Genomic DNA, 18,095 nt, shown 5'->3' on the forward strand with positions numbered 1-18,095 from the left:
CACGCTCCCCTTGACTGCAGGTACAACAAGGAGCTTAAAAGGCACCTGCCATGACTGTGCACACGGTGCCACGGTTCACCCAAGACCCAGGCCCCCCCCCCCAAGCACCAAGGATACCAGAGCATCACTGCCCCAGACAGAGTCTTCCATCCATAGTACCTTGGGGCTAAGAACCATGGGTGGACCTCTGCTTCATCTGTTTCTCCAGCCCCTCTTGAAACTGGCTATGCTTGTAGCCACCACCATTTCCTGCGGCAGTGAATTCCACACGTTAATGATTCTTTGGGTTGAAGAAGTATTTCCTTTTACCTGTTTTACTAGTAAAGGTAAAGGTTTCCCTTGCCCGAAAGCCAGTCGAATCCGACTCTAGGGATGCGGTACTCATCTCCGCTTCTCAGCCGAAGAGCCAGCGTTGTCTGAAGACGTCTCCGGGGTCATGTGGCCGGCATGACTAAACACCAAGGCGCACGGAATGCTGTTTACCTTCCCACTGAAGTGGTACCTCTTTATCTACTTGCAGTTTCTTGCTTTTGAACTGCTAGGTTGGCAGGAGCTGGGACCAGAGACGGGAGCTCACTCTGTCATGCGGCACACTCAGGTCTCGAACTGCTGAACTGCCCACCTTCCGGTCTGCAGTTCAGCGTCTTAACCACTTGAGCCACCGCAGAACAGACCTGCTCTGACTCACAGGCCCTGTCCTGCCAGCCCCCGCCTCGGCTTGCACCAATTCCTGGAGGGTGCAGTTCCAATTCCACTTCTTCCCACTAGGGTACCGCTGCCACCACTGTCCTTTTGGGGTCTTCCTGTGGGAAGGGACAGGCTCCTCCTGACACCCCTTCTCCCCACGGAGGCCCTGCCTGACTCTGGTCTCCTGCTCCCCAGCGCCTGGGTACCACAGGGACCAAATTCCTCCTTTGGGGGGGCCCCTGGAGGCTTGGCAACAGGTGCCTTGACTGCTTGCCTCCCCCTCCCCCCCTTCCTGGGACTCCCCTCTTACAGTCTAAGGTGGTCTAAGGCGGTTGGAGGGGGACGGGACTCTGTGGTCCAGAGAACACTCCCAGCTTCAGTGAGCAAAATATTTATTAAAAAGAGAAGGAGGGTTATGTTGGGTATTCTTAATTTTAAAGTAAATCAGCAGAGTATTAAAGAGGCAGAGTCCATGGTGTGTTTAAAAGAATAAAAGTTTACTACAACCTAGCATGGGGAAAAGGTACACGGGATGTAAAATAACAAAGAGCGAATATGCCTACATCCTGACAGCTAGACTGAAAATGGCAGAAGAGAGGCTTCTTCTTCTTGCTCAGAACAAAGAACCACAAGACGGGAAGAGAAGCCATAACATGCTACTACTTGGCACTTTGGTCTCCAATCAGAACAACAAACTAGCTCTGAAGTTCCCGGGCTTTCTAACTGTCTAAAAGAGATTGGTTACAAACAAACATGCGACTTAACAAACATCATTAACCCAGTTAATACTGAAAGGGTTTTAACTTGTAACACCCAGCAGGTTACAAGCATACTTTTAGTACAGCACCAAGAGCAGCAACCAGAAGGGACAAAGAGAAGCTGGTCATAATCGCCTCCCCCGTTTTACTACGGCTCGTTAACTCCACGGAGTTCTTGCATTGGGACGAAGGGAGGAAAGGACTTCTCTCCCTGCCTTCTCCATCCCAGGCACAGTTTTGTAAGCCTCTGCTGTGTCGCCCCCTCCGTTGCCCTTTCTCCAGGCTAAAGAGCCTCCGTAGGAGCCTTCCTAAACAGCGAAAGGGTTCCAGCCCCTTCATCACCCCAGTTGCCCTTTTCTGCTCCTTTTCCAATGCCAGAATATCCTTTTTGAGGTGCGGCGACCAGGACTGTAGGCGGTACTCCAAATGAGGCCGCACCATTGATTTATACAAGGGCACTAAGATCCTGGCTGATTTGTTTTCAGTTCCATTCCTCATAATCCCCAGCATGGGGTGAACAAACATGTGGACAAGGGGGATCCAATAGATATTATTTACCTTGACTTCCAGAAAGCTTTTGATAAAGTTCCTCATCAAAGGCTCCTAAGTAAGCTCAAAAATCATGGGATAGAAGGACAAGTCCTTTTATGGATCAAAAACTGGCTAGTTCATAGAAAACAGAGAGTGAGTGTAGGTGGGCAATTTTCTCAGTGGAGGGTGGTAAGCAGTGGGGTACCGCAGGGATCAGTACTTGGTCCACTGCTTTTTAACTTGTTCATTAATGATTTGGAGATGGGAGTAAGCAGTGAAGTGGCTAAATTTGCGGATGATACAAAGTTGTTCAGGGTGGTGAAAACCAGTGAGGATTGTGAGGCACTCCAAGGGGATCTGTCAAGGATGGGCGAGTGGGCGTCAACATGGCAAATGGGGTTCAATGTGGCCAAGTGCAAGGTGATGCACATTGGAGCCAAAAATCCTAAATATAAATACACATTGATGGGGTCTGAACTGGCAGAGACTGAGCAAGAGAGAGATCTTGGAGTTGTAGTGGATAACTCACTGAAAATGTCGAGACAGTGTGTGACTGCAATAAAGAAGGCCAATGCTATGCTGGGGATTATTAGGAAGGGTATTGAAAACAGATCAGCCAATATAATAATGCCCCTATATAAATCAATGGTGAGACCTCATTTGGAATACTGTGTGCAGTTCTGGGCACCACACCTTAAAAAGGATATTATAGCTTTGGAAAAAGTGCAGAAAAGGGCAACTCGAATGATAAAAGGGTTGGAACACTTTCCCTATGAGGAAAGGTTAAAGCGCTTAGGGCTCTTTAGCTTGGAGAAAAGACGACTGAGGGGTGACATGATCGAGGTTTATAAGATTATGCATGGGAAAGAGCAGGTAAAGAAAGAGGTACTTTTCTCCCTTTCTCACAATACAAGAACTCGTGGGCACTCCATGAAACTGCAGAGCGGTCGGGTTAGAACGGATAAAAGGAAGTACTTCTTCACCCAAAGAGTGATTAACACATGGAATTCACTGCCACAGGAAGTGGTGGGTGCTACAAGCATGGACGGCTTCAAAAGGGAATTAGATAAGCATATGGAGCAGAGGTCCATCAGTGGCTATTAGCCACAAGGTATAGCTAGGGGCTCTGGGGCAAGTGATGCTCTGTCTTCTTGGTGCTTGGGGGGGGGGTCAACAGTGGGATGGCTTCTAATGTCCTGGCCCCACTGCTGGACCTCCTGATGGCACTGGTATTTCTGGCCACTGTGTGACACAGAGTGTTGGACTGGATGGGCCATTGGCCTGATCCAACATTGGCGTCTCTTATGTTCTTATGTTCTTATGTTCATGGCGTTTGCCTTTTTTCTGGCTGTTGCACACTTTGCCACCACCACCACTACCCCTTGCCCACTTTATATCTGAATGGGTGAGACCCAGGAATGGGCATCTGGATGGGCCCTCCCTGAAGCGTGTTCTTCTGCGGCAGTGCTGGAAAGCATGGGGCGTGGGGGTGCCAGCGGCATTGGTGGGTTGATTCCCAGGATCCTGTCAGTACCCGGGGGCACAGGGGGGGGGGTCTGGATCAGGGCAGCAAACCCCAGTGGTGACCGAGGCTACCTCCAAGCGGTGGAGTCTCGTGAGCAAAAATTCTGCTTTGTGAGCTGCTGGCCTTAAAGTGGTGAGCTATGAGCCGTTTGGCTGCTGCGTAGATTAGTTTGCTCTGGAGCCCCATCCCTTCCTGAGCTAGGACAAAAACGTGTGAGCCGGGGGAGGCTAAAGAGCCGTGAGCTGGCTCACATGGAATTCCAAGGGTTCTGGCTTGCAGGGGATCTTGGCCCCGCGACTTCCCCTCCTCCCGCAAGCGCCAACTCAGCCCTGCCGAAGCTGCCTCCGCAAAAGAGGAGAGAGTCACCAGTGCCCTAGTAGGGCCCACCTAGCCAGTCTCAGGGCGTGGGGGGCAGGTGAGGATCCAGAGGAGGTGCTGATCGAGGCAATGGAATGCCGGCCAGGGGGCACGCCCAACCTGCCCCGGAACCCTCTGCCAGGCGGCTCTTGTCAGGCGGTGCTGGCGGGCGGGGGCCCAGGCAAGCCCTGGCAGGTCGGAGGAGGAGGCGCCTGAGGTCTCCGTGCTCGCTTGCGCAAGAGGCGTAGGGTGGGGCTGGGGAGCAGCTGGGTGGGGGAGAAGGCACCGGGCTCGCCTGATCTGGAGGGCAGCAGCAGCAGAGAATGAAGACCCGGCTGGGGATCCGCGGGATGGAGACCCTCCAAGACACGTCCCGCAACGCCCTCCGCGGGTGCTTCCGGTTGCTCAAGCCGTGAGTCAAGAGATCAGGAATCGGCCCGGATTTCACAACCCTGCAATCTTGTCTCAACAACACCCTGATAAAATCTCCCGCCTGCCAGTTGAGCCCCCGGGAGTCTTCACGGTTGTGCCCGCTTCTGGTGCCTCATGCTGATTTTTTTGTCAAAGCACATGGTTCCTAACGTTAGCTTGGTGCCAACAGAAAATGGGTGGCATAAAAGAAAGACATGAGGTGGGAACCCTGGCAGCACACAGCTGCCTCAGGCGCCCCGGCAGGAGGGAGGGGCAGGCAATATGCAGCCATGCCTAGTGGAGGGTGGAGGGCCTGGCAGGGTGGTTCTCCTTCCTGGAAAACCCCGTCCCTTTTGGATAAACAAGCAGGAGGAGGTCCTAAAACTGATAGACAACTCAAAAAGTGATAAATCACCAGGCCCAGATGGCATACATCCGAGAGTTCTGAAAGAACTCAAATGTGAACTTGTGGATCCCCTGACAAAAATATGTAATCTTTCCTTAAAATCTGCCTCCATTCCTGAGGACTGGAAGGTAGCTAATGTCACTCCCATCTTTAAAAAGGGTTCCGAGGAGATCCGGGAAATTACAGTCCAGTCAATCTGACGTCGATACCAGGTAAATTGGTGGAAACCATTATTAAGGAAAGAATTAGTAGACACATAGATGAACAAAACCTATTGAGGAAGACTCAGCACGGGTTCTGTAAGGGAAGATCTTGTCTCACTAACCTGTTAGTGTTCTTTGAGGGGGTGAACAAACATGTGGACAAGGGGGATCCAATAGATATTGTTTACCTTGACTTCCAGGAAGCTTTTGATAAAGTTCCTCATCAAAGGCTCCTAAGTAAGCTCAAAAATCATGGGATAAAAGGACAAGTCCTTTTATGGATCAAAAACTGGCTAATTAATAGAAAACAGAGAGTGAGTATAAATGGGCAGTTCTCTCAGTGGAGGGGGGTAAGCAGTGGGGTACCGCAGGGATCAGTACTTGGTCCACTGCTTTTTAACTTGTTCATTAATGATTTGGAGTTGGGAGTAAGCAGTGAAGTGGCTAAATTTGCGGATGATACAAAGTTGTTCAGGGTGATGAAAACCAGTGAGGATTGTGAGGCACTCCAAAGGGATCTGTCAAAGATGGGCGAGTGGGCGTCAACATGGCAAATGGGGTTCAATGTGGCCAAGTGCAAGGTGATGCACATTGGAGCCAAAAATCCTAAATATAAATACACGTTGATGGGGTCTGAACTGGCAGAGACTGATCAAGAGAGAGATCTTGGAGTTGTAGTAGATAACTCACTGAAAATGTCGAGACAGTGTGTGACTGCAATAAAGAAGGCCAATGCTATGCTGGGGATTATTAGGAAGGGTATTGAAAACAGATCAGCCAATATCATAATGCCCCTATATAAATCAATGGTGCGACCTCATTTGGAATACTGTGTGCAATTCTGGTCACCACACCTTAAAAAGGATATTATAGCTTTGGAAAAAGTTCAGAAAAGGGCAACTCGATTGATAAAAGGGTTGGAACACTTTCCCTATGAGGAAAGGTTAAGGCGCTTAGGGCTCTTTAGCTTGGAGAAACGACGACTGAGGGGTGACATGATTGAGGTTTATAAGATTATGCATGGGAAAGAGCAGGTAGAGAAAGAGGTACTTTTCTCCCTTTCTCACAATACAAGAACCCGTGGGCACTCCATGAAATTGCTGAGCGGTCGGGTTAGAACGGATAAAAGGAAGTACTTCTTCACCCAAAGAGTGATTAACACATGGAATTCACTGCCACAGGAAGTGGTGGGTGCTACAAGCATGGACGGCTTCAAAAGGGAATTAGATAAGCATATGGAGCAGAGGTCCATCAGTGGCTATTAGCCACAAGGTATAGATAGGGACTCTGGGGCAAGTGATGCTCTGTCATCTTGGTGCTTGGGGGGGGGGCAACAGTGGGAGGGCCTCTAGTGTCCTGGCCCCCACTGCTGGACCTCCTGATGCACTGGTATTTCTGGCCACTGTGGGATACAGAGTGTTGGACTGGATGGGCCTTTGGCCTGATCCAACATTGGCATCTCTTATGTTCTTATTTTCTTATGATTTCCAACGAGCGGCCCTTCACCCCAAGGGGATCTTTGGGCCAGTTGTGATGGGCAGTGCCTGGCACCATGCCCGCTCCTCTCGGAGGCCTGGCGGGCAGTGCCCCGTAAGCGGGCTCCAGGGCTGGCCGTCTCAGGCAGCGAGTTGCGTGACCAGGCCTGTGTCTTCTCTCCCCCCGACCCCCCAGTCCACTATGCTGCTGACAAACTGGACGACTTCATCAGCGTGGCCAACCTTCAGCTGCAGCCCCTCTTCCTGGAGATCCGGAGAGGCATGGCGGAGGAGACCGGCAGGACGTGCTACGCCTTGGTAAGACGGGGGCTGCCCCGCCATCGCCTGGGTCTGCCCCCCCCCCCATTACTCCGGAGGTGCAGGAGGCTCTCTTGCTGGAGGCCCAGGCCAGTCAGAAGCAGCCGGGGGGTGGGGGGCAAGGAGAGAACCCGGCAGGGGCAGCCGGAGGAGGCTTGGTGCAAAACGTCCCTCGAGGAAGCGTCCCACTGGGGGGGGGGACAGGGAGGCAGCCCATTTTGGGCTGGGACAGACCTGTGGCGACTTCACTGTCAGCACTGTTCTGTTTTTGTGCAGGTAAATCTGGCGGAATCGGAAGTCACCCGAATGGCAAGTGACTACTCCGAAACGGAGCTAGAGCTGTTCAAGAAAACGGTAAGTGGGTGTTTGAAGGCCGGCGCTCAGAGCTGTGTGGGGTGTGCGTGTCACAGGCCTCCCTCCGGAGTATGAACGGCCAGTTTCGAATGCTCACCTGGCAGCCTTGCTTCCCAGCAGCACCTGAGTGGTGGGGAAATGAGGGGTGCAGGAGAGCCAGTTTGGTGCAGTGGTTAAGTGCACGGACTCTAATCTGGGAGAACCGGGTTTGATTCCTCACTCTTCCTCCACTTGCACCTGGCTGGGTGACCTTGGGCAAGCCGTAGTTCTGATAAGAGCTGTCCTTGAAAAAGAGCAGTTTCTGTCCAGAGCTCTCTCAGCCCCACCTAGAAGAAGAGATTGGATTTATACTCCATGGCCCTTCACTACCCAAAGGTGTCTCAGAGCGGCTGACAAACTCCTCTCCCTTCCCCTCCCCACAACAGACACCCTGTGAGGTAGGTGGGGCTGAGAGAGCTCTGACAGAAACTGTTTTAATGTTTTAAACTGAGATTGTATTTATTTTAACGATGTTACCTGCCCGCTCGCAGGATGGGCGGGATATAAATGCAAACAAACAAACAAATAAGAGCGGAAAGGGCATGGGGCTGTCCCCTTTGGACCCAGAGGTATGGGGCCAGAGCATAACTTGACATGTATTTGGGGGGGGATTTGCTGTGATGTATAGTTGGGGGTGTGGAAAACACTGCCTGAGTGAGAGTGGGCAGGCAGTCTCAGCCCACCCCCACCCCCGGCCCGCCCCAGCATTGCTGGAGACTCCGTGCGGGGCCTGGAAGGGGGGGGGGGCCCTCACTGCCTGGACTTTGCCTCCATTTGACGCATCTGTGAAATTGGGGAGAAGAGAGGGTGTTTGTTAGCAGAGCCGTTTGGAGGCCCTGCAGACTGTAGGACGTGAGCCCAGACGGGATTCCCGGGGGCGCCTGGTTCTGTCTCCTGCCGCAGATGGACCTGATCGTCCTGTCCGAAAATGGTTTTGCGTCTTCCACGGAGATCTTGAACTTGGCCGACCAGCTGAAGCCCAAAAAGATGAAGAAGAGGGAAGCGGAGCAGGTGCTGCAGCGCTTGGTCGAGGACAAGTGGCTGTCCGAGGTAGCGGCTCTTGTGTGTGTGTGTTGTGTCCCCCCCCCCCGCCTGGCTGCCTTGGCAGATGGGGCCCTCCCCCCCCCCCCGGAGCAGCAGAGCAGGCGTGGCCCAGCTGGACCTGTGTCGGTCATGTGTTGTGGCTGGCGCTGACCCAAACGACTGCCCATCTGTGCAGCAGCAGCAGGAGAGTGATGGGGCTGGGGGGGAGGGAGGCCCACGTTCACAGCAGCGCCTGCTTTCCCCCTCCCCCCTTCAGAAAGAGGGCGAGTTCACGCTGCACCCCCGCTGCATCCTGGAACTGGAGCAGTACATCCTCAGCCACTACCCGGACACGGCCCGCAAGTGCCACATCTGCCACGCCCTGGTTGTTCAGGTAAGCCGGGCGGCAGTCCCGCTGCTGCTGCTCTCGCGGGGGGGGGGGGGGCCGCGGCCGCCTGTTTCCAAGCCGCTGGTGGGCCCGGAGGGAGCTGTTCAGAAGGGAAACGGGGAGTGCCAGAGGTCCCTGCCTGCTCCTCGGCCTCCCTGCCTAGACCAGTCCCTGCTGTTCCACCTGGACTCCCACCCCAGGTCAGCCCACCTGTGCTGAAGGCGGAAGGAAACCCCCACCGGGGCCACTCCCCCAGGGCTTCCGGACGGAGCCCCCCCCCCCCCCCACTGACCGGGACCGCCCTCTCTCTCCCCCTCTCCCAGAGCCAGGTCTGTGCAGACTGTGGGATCGCCATGCACGCCCCGTGCCTAGCCAGGTACTTCCGAGGGAAGGCAGAGCCTCGGTGCCCGCGCTGCAAACAGTTCTGGCCTCCCGGGACCTCAGGTACAGCCCCTCTCCCAAACCGCCCATGGGGGGAGGAAGGGGCTTCTCCTCATCGCACAGGGAACCAGGGCACAGGGAGATCCGAAAAGGAAATGGCTTTTATTCAATAGGGCAGTGTCTGAAAGAGAGGGCAAGCGAGGGAAGGAAGCCCTGTGGGCCGCCCGGGGGAGCATTTTCCGGGACGAGCAGGGCCTCACGCAGACGCCATGAGCCAGCCCCCGCGGGGCTTCCACGCAGTCCTTGCCGAGGCGCCCTGCCTTGTGTGGCTGCGGGGTGGACAGAGGGAGGGGCTCTTTCCCGCCGTTCCATCACCAGCCTTCTCTTCTCTTCTCTTCCTGGCACAGCCGTGAGCCAGCCGCCTGCTCCGTCGTCCTCCAGCACCCTGAGGGAGGGCAGAAGGGCCTCCTCCTCCTCCTCCTCCGTGGGACCCCGGCGGCGGCGGTAGAGATGCTGCTGGGCAAGGCGGACGGGTCCTCCCAGCCGTCACAGCGCAGGAAAGAGCGGCCTCAATGCCCCCCCCCCACACACACACACACTGGGCTGCTGGAATCGGCGGCGTTTCTGGAATTAAATGTCTCGCTGTCTTTTCCTCAAGGATTGTTTTGTCCCTTCACTGATGCCCGTCGGAGGGGCTCCGGGTCACAAGCTGAGCGCCCCCCCCCCCCCCCCCGCTCAGGGCTTGCCGAGGGAAACTCTGACGCGTGCCCCAGGTGGGGGAACAGCCGCCTTTGAGAGATGCAGCAGTGCAGGGAAGGAAGAGGCCCTCCTGGGCAGACCGGACAGCCACGCCTCCCCCCCCCCCACGGCCCTGCTTCACAGAGTGCCCCTTTCCTTCATGAAAGGGACGGGGGTCTGGAAACGCTCGTCGGTGGCATCCGGCGCCAGAGCTGTGAACCTCGACACAGAAGCGTTTCCGAGCCAAACTCCCCTCTCGTGCTGCTTCTCGCTCTGGCTCTCTGTTCCGGAAGACTCTCTGGCCCCGGCCTGTAGTAGAGTCCCTCCCTCCCTTGGGGGGAGGAGGAGGAGGAGCCGTTCAGGCAGGCAGGCAGGCAGGCAGGCAGCCGCGTCCCGCTCTCCCAGCCGTCCGGGGCTAGGACCACCAGAAGCTGACGGAGAAGCTGGTGTCCAGGGCCCGCACGTAGTGCCAGTACTTGACAGGGATGAAGAGCACCTGGCCTGGCTCCAGGATGCAGGCCTGAAACGCGGCCCTCTCAAACTGGGGGAACTTCACCAAGTCGGGATCTTCCACCTCCACCTGGACAGGACAGAGGAGCAGTGTGTCCCTGTAAGCTGAGTGAGTGTGAGCCAGCTCACCGTTTTTTAGCTTCCGGTTCACACGTTCTTGTCTCAGCTCAAGAAGGATGGGGCTCCAGAGCAAACTGATCTATGCAGTAGCCAAATCACTCGCTCACAACCTTAATGCCAGTAAGCTCACGAAGTAGGGCTTTTGCTCACCAGACTCCACCACAGCTTAGAGGGAGCCTTGCAGAGGAGGAGTCCTTTGCGTCACGCCCGCCGTGGGAGAACCGCGTGGCCGCAGCGTCTTCTGTGTGTGTGTGTGGGGGGGGAGGTGTCACTCACCTGGCTCGTGTTGTGGAGCAGGTGGCCCTCGTGGGGGTACAGGTTCTCTGACTGGGCGGGGGAATAGAGGCGCAGGTACTTCCGCCCCATGACCTGCCGGTGGGAAAGAGGGGAACAGCTCAGCCAAGATACAGCGGCTGGATTCTGGCTCCTGGGCCGCCTCCCTGTCTTGAGCGGACACACTCGGCACTCTGCTGATTTGCAGAGCAGAAAGGGACCGTGTGTGTGTGTGTGTGCACGCTGAGCTTCCAGCCGCATTGCAAGGAGAGAGGCCGCTCTGTGCCGTTTCACCCCGTGCCCCCATTGCTACCCAACGCGAGGACAGGGAGGGAATGGTCTTGTGTGACTAGTGCACCGAAGTGGGGAGGGGTGCTCTCCGGCTTGTCATGGGGCCACTGGGGGAGGCGGAGCCCCCCACACACACACTCCGTGATGAGGAGCCTCTGCCCGGTCGGCTCCGGCTGCCCTCTGGACACCCACCCACCGCAGGCGCCCACTGCTTTCGCGGCCGCCTCGTGAAAAGGCACAGAGAGGGCCAGACCTGGACCAAGAAGTTCTGCTGCGGGTCCTGGTGGAGGGGCGACACGGTCCCTGCGGGCCCAAACCAGGCGTTGACGGTGATGTCCTCTTCCTCGCCTTGGCCCAGGCAGCAGTAGTCGGGGACGCCGATGTCCCGCTTCAGCTCTGGGATCTGGCAGGGAGCAGGAGGGGGGGGGAGAGAGAGTCACACCCAGAGGCCACCCTTCTCTTCGTCTCAGGGACGGAGGAGCACGCGCGCAGGGCACCCCAGCTCGTAACATGGAGGAGACTGTCTTTGGCCCCTGTGGCGAAGGGGCAGACTTCCCGGTGGTCTCACTCAAGGGGGGAAGCACATCCCATCCCGCTGCGGACCCCTCCTTGCACAGGGGGAATGTCCCTCCCTCCCTCCCGGGGTGGACATCATCACACACCAGGCCTCCCCGTCACTTCGAGGAGAGCAGGCAGCAGAGGATCAGTGGACTCACAAGGATGGGTTTAACTCACAGGCAGAAAGGTACCGGCTGGATATTAGGGGAAATGTTTTTGCAGTAAGAGTAGTAAGGTGGAATCAGCTGCCTAGGAGGTGGCAAGCTCCCCCTCCCTGGCAGTCTTCAAGCAGATTATGGCTACAAGCAGAGACGGCTTCAAGAGGGGACTGGATAAACATACGGAGCAGAGGTCCATCAGTGGCTCTTAGCCACAGGGTACAGATGGGAACTCTCGGTCTGGGGCAAGGGATGCTCTGGGTTCTTGGTGCTTTGGGGGGGGGCAACAGTGGGAGGGCTTCTAGTGTCCTCTGGCCCCACTGCTGGGCCTCCTGAGGGCACCGGGTATTTCTGGCCACTGTGTGACACACAGAGTGTTGGACGGGAGGGGCCACTGGCCTGACCCAGCTTTGGCTCCTCTTCTGTTCAGAGGCTGGACAGACCCTTGTGTCAGGGGTGCTCTAGGATGATCCTGCAGTGAGCAGGGGGTGGGACTAGATGGCTCCTGGGTGGCCCCTTCCTACCCTGTGAAGAGTTGCTTTTGCACGCATGTGGAGAGGGGGAGAGGGAGAGAGACCGTCCAGCAGCACAGGCCACTTGAGCCCCACCCCACTTGGGGAGGCCAGACACCAACCCCAAGGACTTTCGGGGGGGGGTGCTTCCTCCTCCACTGCCCCACCCAGACTGTGCCCCCCCCCCTTTGTGGTCTTGCTCCAGCATCCTCTGGCTCACCACAGGATGTTTGGCAGCAAGAAGCGCTGCAACACTCGGGTTCGCTGGAAATGTGTCAGAGGAAGGGTTTGGGCCGCGACCCACCCTGACACAGGCGTGGGGCGGGGCTGTACTTGACGGAGGGGCCGTGGGGCTCCGTGGAAGAGCCTCGGCTTGCCAGGCTTGGGGAGGCCCCCTGGGTTCACTCCTTGGCAGCATCGATTCTCCAGCGACGAGGAGCAGGCGGCGGGAAGGGCCTCTGCCCGGGGCCCTGGCAGAGCTGCCGCCTGCCCGCCCGACGTCGAGGGGCCAGGTTCCATGGGAGGCAGCTTCACTCGTGGGCATGCGTGTCCCTTTTGCTCCCTCCCAAGTGCCCTATTCTCCTCCGTTACCTGGTCAAAGAGCTGGTGCTGGGCAAGGTAGCCGGTGTGGTTCTGGAGGCAGAGAGAAGGAAGAGGAGGAAGGGATCAGGAGCGTCTTCGCATCTAAGAGAGCAGCAGCAGCAGAGCCGCAGCCAAGAACACGGCGGGCAGCAGGCAGTGACTCGCATGGGGCTCCCCCCCCCGCGCACCCAGTGGTGCCCGTCCCGCTCTGCAGGGCTCGAGTGTTTTTGGGCACCCCCTGAGCAGGGTCCTCCGGCCCTCCCCAGCTAGGCCGCTTTCTCCGCTGGCCCCTCCCGAGAGGCTCCGACCTCAGTCTCGATGTACCGGCTGATGAAGTCATCGACAGACATGAGCGCCTGGGACCACTCCTCGTCCGTGTAGCGGGAGCCCACTTCCACGGGGACGGTGCGGCTGCCGGCCACCTGGCGGATGTAGTCCACGCTGCGGCGAAAGGCAAAAGGGCTCACCCCCTCCGCTCTGGGGCCGCGTCCCAAAGGGCCCCTGGTCCACAGAGCCCACGGAAGATATCCCCACCCCACCCCAACCACCACCCATCTTTACTCCCCTCTCAAGAGGAAGAGGCTGCTCTGTCAGGGGCCACTGCTGTGTTCCTGTAAGCTGGCAAATACCCTGCAGGGTTTGGGCTAGCCCAGGGGTGTCAAACATGCGGCCCGGGGGGGGGGGGCGGATAAGGCCCCCGGAGGGCTTCCATCAGGCCCACAGTGGAACTGGCCGTCTCCTGCTCCCAGTTCTGCTGCTGCTGCTGCATCCTAGCTTGCTTCGCCAGACTCTCTTAATCACTCAGCCATTTCGTGTTTTAACCTGGGTCCCAGACTCAGAACTCTGAGCGTGAGATTTCTGTGGTGAATGTCAATAAATCAAAAGGAGGTTTGCAGCTTACAGATACACACTTGAACAGCAGACTCGAGATTGCAACAGCACAGACATTCTGATGCAATAATTCAGAGCAAGGGGTGTCAGTGATCAGACACTGTTAAATAAGCAAAACGTTGCAAGAGTGCTGATGTTTCAAGCATGCTTTTATTTTAATTTTTTAAAAGCCATCTTTGTGTTTGTGTCCTTTATAAAGTTTATATGTTTGCTACCTGGCATTACATTTTATGACACACCCGGCCCGGCCCAACAAGGTCTCATTCATGTCAGGTCCGGCCCACGTATAACGAATGAGTTTGACGCACCTGGCCTAGTCTGACATTATCCCCCGAGGTGCCCCCCAGGCTCTCGCTCGTGTGGAGGACAATTACTTATTTAGACTTTCTATCCTGCCTCTCCCCTAGAATGGGGCTCAGGGCGACTAACAACAATAAAATAACAATAATAAAACTGTAATTCCAATAAAATCCAGTTAAAGCCTGCCAATTAAGCAAGTCTACTGACAGCTACGAGCCACGGGGGCTCAGTGGAACTTCCATGTGCAGAGGCAGTGTCCAGCGACATCCCTGGCAAACGAGAGCCTTCACGCCCCCCCTGCCCACGGATGTTCGAGGAGGGGTGCCTGGTGGGCTTCTGTGGGGAACAGGATGTGGGATTCCCTGGCCCTTTGGGCTGATTCTCCTAGTGCTCTAGTGCCCCCCCCTCCCGTCAGCAGCTCAGGTCTCAGAGTCAACCATGACCTCTTGGGCCCAGTGAGTCTGGTGAACTGACAAAAGGGGCCAAACTGAACCCAGTTCTTTCCGGCAGAAAATTCTCTGTCCTGGAAGATTTTTCTGCTGGAAGATTCCTATGCCTAGAAACGCAGAGCTTCGTAAAATCGAGTTAGCATAATAAACGGATGCAGAACCTGCCCAGTAGGAGAGCCGCAGTAGGGGAGTTTTCTCTGGTGACTCTCCCTGAGGAAGCGTCCACAAACGGAGCATGCCTTATAAAGCACGTTAAGTCTGTGCTTATCGAGCGTTGTCGACCAAAAAAACAAGAATGTCGCAGTTGAACCGCTTTTGGCTTCTGGAGATATTTAGACAGCACACACAAAGCTGATGTGAGATTACTTTTAAATAAGTTTGATTTTCTAAACAGAAGTCCAACCAGCTAAATCAGACGTTGCTCACTTTGCACTGGAATGCTACTATCGATGGCTGATGGCTCCTTACCGTCCTATACCACTTGTTGGAATAAAGACTGCTCTCAACCACTTTCTTTAGATCAATGGGGGGAAAATGGACCTCTATCTTTCGGGCAAAAAGTATATTTATTCGCAGTCAATTCTTTAAAGTGATTACTAGATGGTATTTAACCCCAAAAAAACTGAGCCACATCCAAAAAGACACCTCACCAAATTGCCGGAGAGGCTGTCAAGAACTGGGCTCCTACAGACATTGCTGGTGGGACTGTACAATTACAAGAAATTTTTGGAAATCAGTTGTAAAATAAATTTATGCTATAACTAAATTTGAGGTCCCGTTTGAAATGGAATCTTTAGTATTAAACTATTGGCCTACTACCGAAGGTAATATGCCTAATTCTGGTCTAATAGAAATACTTTGTGCAGCAGCTCGCACAGTCATTGCTAGGTTTTGGAAAGATGACAAAAAACCTACCATATCCGATTGGTTTTGAAAGTTCAGGAACTTTGTATAATGGACAAATTAGCAGACTCCATGTTACCAGGTGAATCTGACCCCTATGCCTCAAACTTTGTTAAAATTTGGTTTCCAGTTCTTGAGTACTTTGCTTCTCAAAAGGAATTTGAACCTATTCTTGAAACTATTAATGTTTTGTATTAGTTTGATTGACCTTTGTTCTAAATATATACATGTTGCATCCTCCCTCCCTCAAAGTAGTTTATTTTTTGGGATATATTGCTGTTACAATTATTTATAACCGATTGTTGTTATCACTTCTGTGCTAAGCGTGTATATGTTTATCAATTTCAAAAAAGCTGTGATCGAGGGCGAAAAAATGTTTTCCAGTTCCAAGTTTTCTGGAAAGCCCGTGTGGCTGGTTGGGTCACCAGTCTACCTTGCCTGACAAGCAGCCTTCAATGCCTTAACTGCTGGGGAAATGTTCTTGCCCTCTAGCATGTACTGTACCGCCTGGCAAGGGTGGGCACGGAACCATTCTGTGCTTCAGAAACACAGTGATGCCTTCCAGGGGCACAGGCACAGACCAGATGTGGTGACACACCCCTCAGGGTCCTGCAGCCTTCCTGCACGGTCGGAGTCACCCCAGAGATGTTTTAATGCAGCGCTTGCGGTGAGCGGGACTAAGATGTGTTGAGTGCGAGCCCCCACCCAGCAGGGCTGTTCTGTCAGGACCGGCTGGACAGCCAAACTAAGTTTCCACTTCTACGAGAAGGGAGCATCACGCGCGAGAAATCCTAGCAGAGGGCAGCTTTGGCAGCCCCCCCAGCTCAGAGGCTGAGGAAGCAGCTACTGCAGAGCTGCTCCTGGGAGTGGGGGGGGGGGGGACGACCAGCGACAGAAACACGGGGGGAGGGGGTATTTCCCCTTACCTCCACTTCTTCATGCAGGGCCAGTGGTCAACAATCCCTTCCAAGATCACAGGCTTTTGAGGGAGCAGGAAGTTATCTCGGAAATGCTCCAGCGACGGGCAGCAAAGCCGCAAAATCCTCTCTTCTGCTTCTACAGCAGGGACCTCTGGGTACTTGGGGCCCAGGCGGATTCTCTGCAAGGAGAGGAGGCATTCTCAGCACTGCCAGCTCAAACCTTCCTTACCGTGCAGACCGTTTCTCGTGGCATGCGGCTCTCAAAAGGTCAAGACAGTGGAGCAGTGGGCACCATAAACATGTGCGGTGAATGGTGAAAGGCCCTATTTTATGGGATTTCCGTCCACCTTAATGGTAGCTTGCCCGGAACCCAGGGGTCGGATCCGTTTCCAGATGAACAAAAAGCAGCCTAGGCTGCCGTTTAGCGGCCTGCAATTCAAGGACACCCAATACCTTTTGAAGGGGTTCCTTCGCATCTCCGCCCGCCAGTCTTTTGGGGTGTGGCAGGTGCCGCTGAAGGATGTTGATCATTCTGGCCAAGACGTTGTCCAAGATGGAGGCCCCCATCAGCAGCCCCAGGTCGCAGGTGCGCACGGCCTCAGGCACGGCTCCTCCGGCATGGCACAAGCAGAGCGCTTTGAAGAGGCAGCCGTAAGCGTAGACACGGCGCCACTCCTTGTCCACGTCCCTCCATGTCCCGATGTTCAGCTTTTCCCAAGAGTAGTCCAGGATCACCTCGCTCAGGCACAGGCAGGTGCTGCTGCTGCCGCCGCCGCCAGGGTCGGAGGCGAGGCCGTTGCCCAGACCGTAGAGCAGATCTGCCACCTGCTGGAGCAGGTAGAGGACGCTGCTCTCCACGGCCTCGCCAAAGTCCAGCTGCAAGCCCTCCTTGGTGCTGGGAAGCAGCGCCTGGAGGTCAGCCCACAAGGTGCCGGCAGGTGGGGCTGGGCCCGGAGGGGCAGACGACCGCTCCCCGCTGTCTTGGGTGGGGCTCCTCGACTCCTCGCTCCCCTCCATCTGGCGGCGCTTCCGGGGTGTCCCCACGACAAATCCTCCCGCTGTAAGGGAGGGACAGAAGCAGGACCCCGTGTTCCCCTGTGAAGCCCACCAAGCAATGGGCCAGAAGCTCAGGGGGCAGGGCGGCTGTGCCATCTCTGAGTCCTCCCAGGCTGCAGGGGGGGAATAGGCACGAAAGGAGGAGGAGGGGCAGGACGGTGGGCCTCTGTCTCCCACCCCCAATAACCTGCAACTAAATCAGGCCTAAGAGTCCCCCTTTCCCCAAGTCTGGATCTTTCCTGCCTGATCTCAGCTGCTGCTGCTGCCTTCAGAGGTAGACTGCATCTGCGTGTGGAGGTTCCCTGTGCAGCCGCAATGTGGGGCGGGGGTCCCTCCCCCAATTCCCCCCAGCACGGGAGCCCTGCGTGACGGGGCGTCCCCTTTTGAGAGGGTGTGGCCTCCCTGGAGCCCTTTTCTTTTAAAAAATAAGAAAGGGATGCAAGTGTTCCCTTTTGGGGCTGGAGGGTCAGGGACCCCCCCCCCCCCCCGTTAGGTGAGGGGTTCTCACCGCTTAAAGAGTCGGGGGTGGGGGTGGAGGGGGAAGCATCTCAAGCCAGATTAGTGTGAAGCCCTCAGTCGGCGAAGAAGAGGAAGAGGAGGAGATTGGATTTATACTGCTCTTCACTACCCAAGGGAGTCTCAGAGCAGCTTACAAATCTCCTCTTCCTTCCCCCTCCCCACAACAGACACCCCCTGTGAGGCAGGTGGGGGCTGAGAGAGCTCTCCTGAGGACTGCCCCTGAGAGAACAGCTCCAAGAGAACTTGTGACTGGCCCAAGGTCACACTGGCAGCTGCAAGTGGGGGAATCAAACCCGGTTTCTCCCGGATGAGAGTCCTCCTGCCCTCCACCACCACCCCAGACTGGCTCCTCTTCTCCCTTTCGCTTGCCAGCTCCAGGTGGGGAGATTCCTGGAGATTTTGGGGTGGGTGGGGGTGGAGGCAGAGGAGGGCGGGGTTTGGGGAGGGGAGGGACCTCAG

General features: G+C 55.7%; 2 protein-coding genes across 2 annotated transcripts in view; one reads left to right on the top strand and one right to left on the bottom strand.

The window, feature by feature from the left end:
* Nucleotides 1–9,583, top strand: part of NSMCE1 (NSE1 homolog, SMC5-SMC6 complex component) — a 9,877-nt gene extending 294 nt beyond the window's left edge. Inside the window, exons 2-7 of the mRNA XM_015406352.1 lie at nucleotides 6,550–6,671; nucleotides 6,948–7,025; nucleotides 7,968–8,114; nucleotides 8,365–8,481; nucleotides 8,799–8,919; nucleotides 9,264–9,583. Of these exons, the coding sequence (XP_015261838.1) occupies nucleotides 6,550–6,671; nucleotides 6,948–7,025; nucleotides 7,968–8,114; nucleotides 8,365–8,481; nucleotides 8,799–8,919; nucleotides 9,264–9,364 (686 nt within the window). The 3' untranslated portion in view covers nucleotides 9,365–9,583. The remainder of the gene's footprint in view (nucleotides 1–6,549; nucleotides 6,672–6,947; nucleotides 7,026–7,967; nucleotides 8,115–8,364; nucleotides 8,482–8,798; nucleotides 8,920–9,263) is intronic.
* KDM8 (lysine (K)-specific demethylase 8) lies at nucleotides 9,578–17,494 on the bottom strand. Its single transcript, XM_015406351.1, has 7 exons — nucleotides 16,515–17,494; nucleotides 16,068–16,240; nucleotides 12,907–13,039; nucleotides 12,608–12,649; nucleotides 11,042–11,191; nucleotides 10,501–10,593; nucleotides 9,578–10,174 (listed from the first exon to the last, which is right to left on the bottom strand). Exons 1-7 carry the CDS (start codon nucleotides 17,211–17,213, stop codon nucleotides 10,010–10,012), a joined length of 1,455 nt encoding a protein of 484 aa, XP_015261837.1. The 5' UTR covers nucleotides 17,214–17,494; the 3' UTR covers nucleotides 9,578–10,009.
* Nucleotides 17,495–18,095: the final 601 nt, after the last annotated feature.

Source organism: Gekko japonicus, unplaced genomic scaffold (assembly GCF_001447785.1).
Source record: "Gekko japonicus isolate JY-2015 unplaced genomic scaffold, Gekko_japonicus_V1.1 scaffold2243, whole genome shotgun sequence".
NCBI classification, from domain to species: Eukaryota; Metazoa; Chordata; class Lepidosauria; order Squamata; family Gekkonidae; genus Gekko; species Gekko japonicus.